This window comes from Oncorhynchus gorbuscha, linkage group LG09 (assembly GCF_021184085.1).
Source record: "Oncorhynchus gorbuscha isolate QuinsamMale2020 ecotype Even-year linkage group LG09, OgorEven_v1.0, whole genome shotgun sequence".
Taxonomy (NCBI): Eukaryota; Metazoa; Chordata; class Actinopteri; order Salmoniformes; family Salmonidae; genus Oncorhynchus; species Oncorhynchus gorbuscha.
The window spans coordinates 38974005-38986186 of record NC_060181.1 but is presented as its reverse complement, the minus strand read 5'-3'; the positions used below and the strand labels follow the sequence as shown (position 1 = coordinate 38986186).

The following is a 12182-nucleotide window of genomic DNA, read 5'->3' as shown; positions in this document are numbered from 1 at the left end:
CCATCATGGCCACCTAATTATCCCCCGTTTACAATTAGCTCATTCATCCCCCCTCCTCTCCCCTGTAACTATTTCCCAGGTCGTTGCTGTAAATGAGCGTGTTCGCTACTTAATTTATAAAAAAGGAATTTATTAGGCCCTAATCTATGGATTTCACATGACTGGAAATACAAATATGCATCTGTTGAGCACAGATAACTTACAACGAGAAAAAAAAAAGTAGGGGCATTGATCAGAAAACCAGTCTGTATCTAGTGTGACCTGCATTTGCCTCACACAGCACGACATCTCCGTTGCATAGAGTTGATTGTGGAATGTTGTCCCACTAGTCTTCAATGGCTGTGCCAAGTTGATGGAACTGGAACAAGCTGTTGTACACGTCCATCCAGAGCATCCCTAATATGCTCAGTGGGTGACATGTCTGGTGAGTATGCAGGCCATGAAAGAACTGGGAAATGTTCAGCTTCCAGGAATTGCATACAGAACCTTGTGACATGGGGCAGTGCATTATCATGCTGAAATATGAGGTGATGGTGATAGATGAATGGGCCTCAGGATCTTGTCGCGGTTGCTTTGCGCATTCAAATCGCCATCGATACAATGCAATTGTGTTTGTTTTCCGTAGCTTATGCCTGCCCATACCATAACCCCACCGCCACCATGGGGCACTCTGTTCACAACGTTGACATCAGGAAACTGCTCACCCACACAACGCAATCTGCCTGGTTACAGTGAAACCGGGATTTATCTGTGAAGAGCACACTTCTCCAACATGCCAGTGGCCATCGAAGGTGAGCATTTGCTACGCTGAACTGCAATCAGGTCAAAACCCTGGTGAGGAAGATGAGCACTCAGATGTTCTTCCCTGAGACGGTTTCTGACAGTTTGTGCAAAATTCTTCGGGTTATGCAAACCCACAGTTTCATCAGCTGTCTGGGTGGTTGGTCTCAGATGAACCAGCAAGTGAAGAAGCCGGATGAGGGGGCACTGGGCTGGCATGGTGACACATAGTCTGTGGTTCTGAGGCCAGTTGTACGTACTGCCAAATGATCTAAAATGACATTGGAGTCGGCTTATGGTAGAGAAAGTAACATTACATTTTCTGGCAACAGCTCTGGTGGACATTCCTGCAGTCAGCATGCCAATTACACACTCCCTCAAAACCTGAGACATCTGTGGCATTGTGTTGTGTGACAAAACTGCATATTTCAGAGCAGCCTTTTGTCCCCAGCACAAATTGCACTAATGATCATGCTGTTCAATCCTCTTAGAAAAATGCCACACCTGTCAGGTGGATGGATTATTTTGGGAAAATGCTCACCACCAGGGATGTAAACAAATGTGTGCACAACATTTGAAAGAAATAAGCTTTTTTTGCATATGGAACATTTCTGGAATCTTTTATTTTAGCTCACGAAACATGGGACCAACACTTTACATGTTGCGTTTATATTTTTGTTCAGTGTAATAGTAGTTTCGTAAGTAGTTTTCGTTGTTACGAATGACATAAGTGGACGCCCACGCAACTTTGAGAAAAAACTAATTTCGGAGTTGTGTTGGATGTTTACATGCGTATCTTCCCTCTCATTGGCTAGAATGTTCACAGCTGATCTTGCCTCCTCCCGAGTGCCGGAAGTGGATTATCAATCCTCGTAACCAGTGGTGATATGAAATATTAGCGATATTACTGTGCAATTTAGGAAGTTTTTTCTCTCTCCAGAGATAGCAACAAAAAAAAGCATTTACCGTCGTTTCCTGGTTTCAAACAGCAACAAAACGACACTAACCACGAGCCTCAGCGTTTCTACCACCACAGAAACATATCCTGGACATGCACAACTCATCTCGTTTAACAAATAGGTAAAATCTTGCATAATTTGGTCAGATGCTCGAACTGCGCACAAGCGATAACAGGACCAACAAATTCACTTTGCAATTGGGACAATGCTATCATGAGTTCGCTAACAGATCAAGGTTTATTTTAGGACTGTGGCTTAGCTAGCTAACCTAAATTGGTAACGCAACACCTCGCCACAACAAAATTTCAAAGGAAAGATTCCAGGGGGACGTCACTTTTGTCTGCTCTGTGATTGGACGATACAGACCGTAATGCTGTATGGGATGAGTAGTTTGTTTGCCCCCCCCGGGTTCGCCCAGCAACGAGCCATTGTGTACAGATAGATGGCTAGTTGCGGAAGCTTCCGTACCCTGGCGTCCTTGATCAACCAAATCTAAACTATTCTGTTTCACCAAAATAACATTTCCAGTCAACATTGGCATATCCAATATCTCGAGGAACAATACTTACGACTGACCAGGTTGAATGTGTACTTTGCTAACAATTGAGTTTAAAACGTTTAAATCCAGGGTTTTCCGCCTGTGGGCTGCCATTGTAGTACATTCTAGATCACGTAATCTACCACTTATACAGGCGGAAATGGGAGACCCTGGATATAAATCTGTTTTAAATCCTTATTTGATAGGCAAGGCCACATTGTAAGCATTGCTCCTAGAGATATTGGATGCCACTGACAACTATTTTGGTGAATCAAGGATGCCTGACTACGGAAGATTCCGCAGCAAGCCATCAGTCTAAACAATGGCTCGTTGGCGGACGAAGCAAGTATGTTCAGGGTATTGTACCCTCATAATATATCACCGTTTAATGCAAGTTTTATATTTTTTTTTATTAATGGTTCACACAGGAAATGTGTGTACCTATTTTACGTTAGAACTACGCGACCAGCATGTTTTTAAAATTGTATTCTTAACATGTGGGTGTGTCAGTCCTGGAGCCATAACCGCGGAAAGACGGGCCGCTTGGAGCCTTGTTTCGACAACGACTCCCATTGTTAGGGCAGAGACAATACCACCTAGTCATTATAGAGTATGTCTGGTTTACATCACATTTTCGTCAATGAGGGTCTTATGATTTTTTGGGGGTGGGTTGTGGGCTTTGATAGGAGTAAGACAAAGATAAGTCATTAGCAATGCCAGTTCGAAATGTTGTTCAATAAAAACAGAACACATTCTGGCTTGCAGAAGTGCTGTGTGAGACCTGTTACCCCCCAAAAGTATAAGGCATTTTATCACACTGAATAGCGCTATCATAGTAGTATTACAGGCTAGCCAACCACAACAAAAAACATTTTCTTAAGAGTTGTCATTCACTATAACATACCGGCATGAATTGTATGGACACAATTAGAACTTACTAGCTAGCTAATTAAATTGTTAGCATTTTCCAACCTTGCTAGTTAGCCAACTACTGGCTGTCACTTCCGCATACAACGCGCGAGGTAATGACCATAACAAGCTAACATAAAGAAGAGAAAAAAACATGGAAAGTTAACCATACCAAATTTCAACTAGAGCTTGCCAACCCTACTAAAAATAGCGTTTTATATATTGGCTATATCTCGTTAGGCTAACGTTACCTTGCTAGCTAAATTCCAGACACGGCCTATAAAATCATTTCGGCTCAATCATTTCAGTGTCATGTCATTTTTTTTTTTTATCTCTCTCTCTATATAACTAAGCAAACAAAACAAAACAAAAACGAATACCATTTCCCCAATCTGCTATGACATACTTAGCTAGTTAAAAACAACAAACGAAAGCTAGCTAACGTTCTTAGCAGCTTGCTAGGGTTAGCTAGCTGTCAAGCTGTTTTAAAATAAATACATACACTAAGTTATTCCAAATGTAAACTTGATGTAAAGCGTAAATGTGTATTATTTCAACATAACATACATTTAACGATTTATGTCATATGAATCACAGATTTAAGATTGCAAAAGCTTAACATTAGCTACCTTATCAGTCCACCACCAGGCGTTGTTAGATCTGGGGTTCGCTCGCGAGAGCTCACTGTAAAGGAGGCGTGTCATACAACCCAGCCCTCAGTATTCTTGATGTTCATCCAGCTGTGGCTGAACAATGGCATGTAGTTAGTATATACTACCTTTTTATCTACCCTCCCTCTTAGTTATATAACAACATCTAGAGCGTAAAAGAGAGACATCCTCTATGAAGACTACCTACATTGTCCTTGGCAAGTGGTGAGACCTTTGAATAGATTTTAATAGAGCATGCAGGTGATCTTCAGTGGAGAGGGGTTGACATTGGTAACACGGCAACACCACGTTTTTCACTAAAATAATTTCAATCTGCAGTATTGCTTTACTGATCAGTGCACAGTGAGTCTGTACATGTTTAAGTTCAGAGCAAGCCTGGACCTGCCTGGTGGTGAGGCATGCCACAGGAGAGTGGAGTTAGGTGAAGTGGGTACTGAATGCTATTCTAGCAGGAATAAGTAACACATTTTTACCAGCGTGCTACTTTGTGAGCATAGTGAATGAAGGAGAGGATAGCTTGCCTGGCTACCCAGTCCTTGCTCCTGCCAAACGCTAGCCAAGCTCAGACGTTCGTTTCCTCTCCACTATAGAGTACCACAGTATGAGTCATAATACCCATAAAACCTAGCGGTGAAACAAGGAAATGGTTCCAATCGTTTTTCCACCATTAATTTTTCCTATAGGGATTTTAGAAACACTTAAAATAAGGTCTGTGTTCCATGTAGGCTTACCCTGGTGTGACATTTTGAAAACCGTGTAAATCTCATTAGGACAAGGTGACTTATCAATATATTCACATGTATTCCCCCCCAAAAAATACAAAATGAAATGCTAATTAGCTGCTAATGTGGCTATCATAAAGAACTACAAATGCCTTGACGATCTGGATGACACTGCCGAATTGAGGCAAAGGTACGAATCTCTGGATGAGCTATCTAATGTTAGTTAAATTTAGTCATGAATAAGTTGGCTACATTTCTTTAAATTGACAATTCTGTGAACTTTCTTGTGCAACTTTTAATTGACACAATACCTGTTAGCAAAGGTATCAGCTAGAGATGAGGTGCAGGGATCTGTAGTCTTTCATGATGCCCATTTTGATGCCAATTAGCATTTTCGAATCTAAGATTAAATAGAGACTAATATATTGATGAAAGTCACCTTGTCCGAGAGAGATTTTGAGATAAAAAAAAAACACTATATCGGAGTGCCTATCTGCCCTCTCATTGGCTAGAATGGTCCCACCTGATCTTGCCTCCTCCCGACTGCCTTCCAGTTTTGAAGACATTTCAATTCATTGTTAGAGCGGCCATCTAGTCAATTTAATGGGTAATCTGCGCCTTCAATGAACATGAACATGAACACATTCGGGGCAGTCTGATTGGTCCAGAAACCAATGGGTTGGGCCACAGCCAGAACACACCTGGGTGAAGTGGTCACTGTTCGCTGCTCTGGCCCCCCAATGGTGGAACAAACTCCCTCACGACGCCAGGACAGCGGAGTCAATCACCACCTTCCGGAGACACCTGAAACCCCACCTCTTTAAGGAATACCTAGGATAGGATAAGTAATCCTTCTCACCCCCCCCCCCTTTAAGATTTAGATGCACTATTGTAAAGTGACTGTTCCACTGGATGTCATAAGGTGAATGCACCAATTTGTAAGTCGCTCTGGATAAGAGCGTCTGCTAAATGACTTAAATGTAATGTAAATGTAAATGTCATCACCAGTTACCACAGCCACAAAACATATTTCTACAATTTCTCTTCTTAAAGGTGAAATATGCAGAAATCACTCTGCCATTTCCTGGTTGCATAAAAATATATTTTTATCTGTTTGAAGCTGGTGTAAAAGACGCAAAAACTTAAGAACTGGAAGCATAGAAATAGCGCACAAGAACAGCTTTCCTGCTTCTTGAACTTGCTTTCAATGAGAATGGCAGATCTAAAAATCACATTTCTATGTTGATTTGGACAGGCCATCCAAAGAGTTACACATTGCAGCTTTAAAATGTGATTTAAACCTTACCTCACCCCTAACCTTAACCACACTGCTAACCTTTTTCCTAACTCCAACCTTAAATTAAGACCAAAAAGCATTTTTTCCCTATGAATATTTCAGAATATAGCCCATTTTGAGACTTTGTAGCTGTGCTATCTAGTGGGAACTGGGTAAAGCGGAGGTTTGAAAATTCGTCATTGGCTTTGATACTGTGAGTGGTTAGAGATGATTCAATATCTGATTACCTTGTTTTGTACAACACCCCTTGTGCCCCTCCTCACCACAAACAATTTCAATGATGGCAGTCTCCGACTAAAGGATGTAGCAAGCAGCGGAAAGAATTTAGTGTGAGTCGTCAAGCTAGAGGATAGCAGGGCTGTGGCATGAACCTCCATCTACAAGACAAGCCTGATACCTGTCCTGTACGCACCATAACATTCAGGCCCAAAAATATTTTTTTTTCTTTATGGGCCTTCAGAGTGGCGCAGCGGTCTAAGGCACTGCATCACAGTGCTAGGAGGCAGCACTACAGACCCGGGTTCGATCCCAGGATGTGTCATGGGGAGACCCATGAGGCAGCGCAGAATTGGCCCAGCGTCGTCTGGATCAGGGGTGGTTTGGCTGGCCGGGATGTCCTTGTCCCATCGCGCTCTAGCAACTCCTTGTGGCGGGCCGGGCGCATGCACGCTGACTTCGGTCGCCAGTTGTACGGCGTTTCCTCTGACACATTGGTGCGGCTGGCTTCCGGGTTAAGCAAGCAGTGTGTCAAGAAGCAGTGCGGCTTGGCAAGGTCGTGTTTCGGAGGACCCATAGCTCTTGATCTTCGCCTCTCGATGGGAAAAGACTGTAACTTCATTAGAATCTAGTGCGTTATACCAATGCATTATTTCAAATAATGGCTATGAATACAATTTGTGTTTATTTGCGAATCTTTCTCTTTCCTTTGCTTTCTCTCTCCATCCATTGACACGGACGCACGCACGCTGCCCTAGGAGAGGAGTCCATGCAGACTCCCCTAGCTGTCACACTGGCTCTCTGTCCACTGGCCTCTCATATACCACTGTGCCTCCCCTGACATCTGCACCTCCTCTGGCTCCCTCTGTCCTCACAAATAACATAGACGCACACAGACACACACAAACATTCCAAGAGGAAATGAGAGGAAGGAGGATGGGACAGCAGCAGCTGCGTGGACTGAAACAGAGGTTGGAGAACCAGACGTGTGACCAGAGGGCGGACAAACTGTCAATCAACCAAGATTAAAATAGCAGATGGATAGAAGCACTTTCCCTGTACATCTCTCTCACTCTCTCTGCTCTTTGCCTCTCTCTCTCACTCTCTCTGCTCTTTGCCTCTCTCTCTCTCTCTCTCTGCTCTTTGCCTCTCTCTCTCTCTCTCTCTCTCTGCTCTTTGCCTCTCTCTCTCTCTCTCTCTGCTCTTTGCCTCTCTCTCTCTCTCTCTCTCTCTCTCTCTCTGCTCTTTGCCTCTCTCTCTCTCTCTCTCTCTCTCTCTCTCCTCTGTGTGTGAGATGGGTGTCAAGGACATTGTTTTTGTATTCCAAATATAATCCCATTAAACTTGGCCATTTAGTTATAGAATTTTACATCTCTAACTCTCATCTGTCTAGGCTTAAACACATACACACATGGAATGTACACTATCCCTGACACACACATGCATGCATATACATCCATAGGAATGCACACACAGAAACACACACACACACGTACATGCATGCTCAGGATTTAAACTTTCACTGGCACACACGAATGCACATACACACAGAGGAATTCGCACACACGTTTGTGTGTGTGTGTGTGTGTGTGTGTGTGTGTGTGTGTGTGTGTGTGTGTGTGTGTGTGTGTGTGTGTGTGTGTGTGTGTGTGTGTGTGTGTGTGTGTGTGTGTGTGTGTGTGTGCACAAATGTGCACAGACACGCACACACACACACACACACTACTTCCACACTATTTCACCCTCACCTCCTGTCTATCTGTATAACCGTCAAGTGGACCAAAAACATTAAACCCCTCCAGTAATCAACAACTTGCCATTTTTAAGGGCATGACATTTCGTGGATGGTTTTGCATATGAGCAAAAACACATTTGAAATGTTTTAGTATTTCTGTGTAATTGTTCTCTTACAGCTTATATATTATATTTTTCAAACAAGATAATAGTAGTAATTTTGATGTATGCTATTCAATGGGGCATACAGTCAATGTTTCCAAATCCACTTTGATGCTCTAACAGTGCAACGATGCTGTTCACGGTGCTTAGTGCCGACACAGTAAGTCATATCCACTCAGTGCCCAGTTTAGTAGGTACACCCATCTAGTACTGGGTTGGACCCCCTTTGCCTCTAGAACAGACTAAATTCTTTGGGGAATGGAAACATTGCTCACTTGGTATCAAAGGGCCTAACGTGCCAGGAAAACATACCCACGCCATTACACCACTGCCACCAGCCTGTACCGTTGACACCAGGCAGGATGGGTCATGCTGTTTACGCCAAATCCCGACTCCCATGATGCAACAGGAAGTGGGATTTGTTGGACCAGGCAATGTTTTTCCACTCCTCAATTGTCCAGTATTGATGATCGCGTCGCCACTGGAGCGGCTTCTTATTGTTTTAGGCTGATAGGAGGGGAACCCGGTGTGGTCATACCCGATCCGTGACAAGGATCGACGAGTTGTGCGTTCCAAGATGTGCATCCGAGATGCGCCGTTATTTGCCTGTTAGCTTGCATGATTCTTGCCATTGTCATTTGACCTCTCCACAACGAGCTGTTTTCGCCCACAGGGCTGCCTCTGACTGGATGTTTTTGTAAACACACTGTTGTGTGTGTGAAAATCCCGTCCGTTTCTGAGATACTGGAAGAGGCTCGCCTGGCACCGGCGATCATACCATGCTCAAAGTCTCATAGGTCACTCGTTTTGCCCATGCTAAAGTTCAATCGAACAGTAACTGAATGCCTCCATGCCCATCTGCCTGCTTTTATGTCTGTAGGAGCGATCCATTTTCTTGAACGGGTTGGTGTACGCAATAAACTGGCCACTGAGTGTATAAGAAATGGTATACACTGTAGGTGCATCATTGCTGTGTCTGTGTTTAGTATAGATTATGTAATAGTGTATATAGATGGTGCCTTATATACTGACTACACTGCCTTTGCAGGATCATGAAAGAAAGAAAGATGCAGAGAGATGAGAGAGAGGAAAGAAAGAGATACGAGAGAGATGAAGCTAGATGAGAGAGGAAAAAAAGAGATGAGATGAGAGAGAGAGAGAGAGAATTGAAGCTAGATGAGAGATTAGAGTTGAATCTAGATAAGAGAGAGATGAGAGAGAAGGGGGTAGACAGACCCTTTCCACTTCTTCCTTCCCCTCTCTATTTTTACAGCTGATTTGCAGTTCCAAATGCAGTACCCTGTCTTTTTCTCTCCGATCCACCTCTCCTCTGTCCCCCTTTCTGTCTAATTAGTCAATCCCCTTGACCTCCCCCTCCTCCCTCTTCACTCTCTCCTCTTTTCTCAGCATCTTATTGTGAGTCATCCCGTCATCCCCTCCCCCTTCTGTCACACATTTTACCCCCTCCCTGTTTTCCTCCTTTGCTCTCCCTTTCTCTCTCTCTCTCCGTTTCTCCCCCTCCCTCTGTTTCTCTCCCTCTCGCTCCCTCTCTCTCCAGTATTTTCTGGCTTGCCCTATTAGGCGGAACATACAGACGTCAGGTAACGATGGAAAATCCTCATTCTCTTCTCTTCCTCTCTATTTTCATTCTCCAGACTTTCTGTCATCCCCTGTTTTATTCCTGCATCTGGTATTGATTGCATCCCAGTAGCAGGGATGTTCTGTGTTGGAGTGGGTTGGGGTGATGCTGCTGCTTGCCTAGTTCTGTATGTGAGGTGTTACCGTTGTGTATGCTAACTAATGTGTCAGCCCTGGCACTGAGTTCTAGGTGTTTTATTGTTTCACTGTGAGTGTGTTTACTGTGTATACATGTGTGTCAGTTTCTATAAGAGCATTTTTGTATTGTCTGGGTTCTTTTGACGGTGCCTCTCTGTGTATGTGGAGAAAATGTGATTTGTGTTTGAACTAGCAGGTGTGTCTGAGGCAGGTAGAGGAAGGGAGAGCGCTACACGTCTCTGTGTGTGTGCGTGTTTGTGTGTTTGTCAGAGACAGTGAAGGGGATGAAGAGAGCCTTGAATGTCTGTATCACTATGTGTATGGATGCGTGTGTGTACAGTGCATGTGTGAGAGAGAAGAAGAGGGATAGTGTCAGCGTCTGCAAAAGTGTGTGTGTGTGTGTGTGTGTGTGTGTGTGTGTGTGTGTGTGTGTGTGTGTGTGTGTGTGTGTGTGTGTGTGTGTGTGTGTGTGTGTGTGTGTGTGTGTGTGTGTGCCGTGCGTTAGACTGCTCTCCATGCGTCTGTGTCAGTGTGTGTCCAATCGGTGCCAATCCTGCGAAAATAAGCCTTCTGCTTCTCTTTCTCGCTCTCCCCCTGCTCTCCTTTTTACCACACCAACCTTCTCCTCCATCTCTGAATCTCCTCTGTTCTTCAGCCAAAAGGAGGGATTTAATTATTTATCTATTTTTCTCCCCATCGCCCCAACCCCTTCCCTTCTCCCTCCCTCTATCTATCTTGCTCTCTCTGGGTATTTGTGCTGAGTGCTGCAATCTACAGTAGGTTCGGTGTGGACATGGGTGTCCTCATAAGGCAAGCTGCTGGGGGGGAGGGGTTATATAACTTACGGCTGCATTCATATGAGTCCCGATAAGGGGGTTGATTGATGGGCTGAAAGTGGATAGGGATTTATGCATATTGTGGCACCATTAAATTACAAGCATTTACCTGAACAACATATGGTTAAATACATTCATAGTGACTGAAAACATAGGGGCTGAAAGGAATGTATGATATATTTGTCCACCACACACAGCGACGTTCATACGTTTATCGAGAGCAATGCTCAGCTGCTGCAACATTTCAGTCTTTTTGTGAAAACGGAAGATTACGTAGCTGTGCAGTTCTGGAGGGATCCTTGTTATTTTGTTGATCCAAATAAATGACTATTAGGGGCTAATTACTATTAAGAAGCAAAATGATAATGACATCATATGGGTACATCATAGGGCAGGGATGGGCAACTTTGATGGTGGTGGAGGCCACACAAAAATCTGAGCTCATCTTGAGGGGCTGCAGTGGCTCGCGGGTCTGCGCACCCACATCCGTACCCACATCCATACGCACACATGCAGTCAGAGCCCAGCCCTGCATATTTTTATCTCTGCCCCATGGCAAAATGAGTAGAATTGCATGAAATGAGTTATAAAATTGCAAAACCTTCTTAACTGTGTATTTCTGGATAAAGCTTGTCAAGGTGGGCTAGGCGCTGATAGTCTGATCTTGACCAATGGCAGTGGCGGATTCCCTGTGTCTCATGGAGTCATGAGCCAGGTGACTAGGAACGGTATTGTCATTTGGCTTGAGTCACTCACCACCGATTCCACAACTCTCAGTCCTGATAGCGGAATAGTGTCTTGAGTGAGCAATGTTTTTTTAGCCTCATGGACTCCATCTAACCTTCTGGCACACGACATTGTAAAATCAATTCAATTCCTACTGTTGGATGTCTTGCAACTTTACATGTTGGAATGCTCTCATAAACCATGACGGGTTTATAGCCATCGTAATGTCCCTCTCTGCACACTTGCTTTGCACTTTCATTATTCATTTCCTTACTGTATGCGCAAATGTAATGGTAAAAATAGATCTCCCCCCCCTCTCGCTCTTTCGTTCTCTCCTTCCCTTCGCTCTCTCTTTCACAGGATGTCAATTGTGAGCATCATTGCGAGGGAGATCCTGGACTCCAGAGGAAACCCCACTGTGGAGGTGGACCTGTGCACAGAGAAAGGTGATCTCTCTCATGCCTGTCTGCAAAGCTGAGCATCACACCACACATAGAGAGCTAAGACTAGCCAAAAGCTATGTAAATTCTATAGAGGACCTCCCTCACCTCTCTCTCTCTCTCTCAGGTCTTTTCAGGGCTGCAGTGCCCAGTGGAGCGTCCACAGGTATCTATGAGGCTCTAGAGCTGAGGGATGGAGACAAGAGCCGCTACAAGGGCAAAGGTTTGTTTGTGTTCTTGCGCTCGCGAGTCCACGTTTATCGAATGCTGGAGTAAACAGAATGATGTTTGTCCCTCCTTCACCGTCTTCTCTCCCATCTGCCTTCTTTCTCTGCTCCCAGGTGTGCTCAAGGCAGTGGGCCACATCAATGACACTCTGGCTCCTGCCCTCATAGCAACGGTGAGTTGGGGACTGT

At 44.3% G+C, this 12182-nt stretch overlaps 2 protein-coding genes across 6 annotated transcripts in view; one reads left to right on the top strand and one right to left on the bottom strand.

The window, feature by feature from the left end:
* The window catches only part of LOC124043562 (cell division control protein 42 homolog), a 21243-nt gene extending 17323 nt beyond the window's left edge, over positions 1-3920 (bottom strand). The window contains exon 1 of the mRNA XM_046362273.1: positions 3816-3920. Coding sequence (XP_046218229.1) covers positions 3816-3890 — 75 coding nt within the window. The 5' untranslated portion in view covers positions 3891-3920. The remainder of the gene's footprint in view (positions 1-3815) is intronic.
* Positions 2508-12182, top strand: part of LOC124043561 (gamma-enolase) — a 22989-nt gene continuing 13314 nt past the window's right edge. For 2 of the 5 annotated variants that reach the window (XR_006840347.1, XM_046362268.1), the window contains exons 1-4: positions 2508-2623; positions 11687-11772; positions 11894-11989; positions 12108-12166. Coding sequence is in view for 4 of the 5 variants with exons in the window: in XM_046362268.1 (XP_046218224.1) it covers positions 2523-2623; positions 11687-11772; positions 11894-11989; positions 12108-12166 (342 nt within the window). In the remaining variant the exon portion in view is untranslated. Of the gene's footprint in view, positions 2624-4014; positions 4062-9441; positions 9590-10444; positions 10575-11686; positions 11773-11893; positions 11990-12107; positions 12167-12182 lie in introns of those variants that run through there. The other 3 variants (XM_046362269.1, XM_046362272.1, XM_046362270.1) reach the window with 3 other exon arrangements.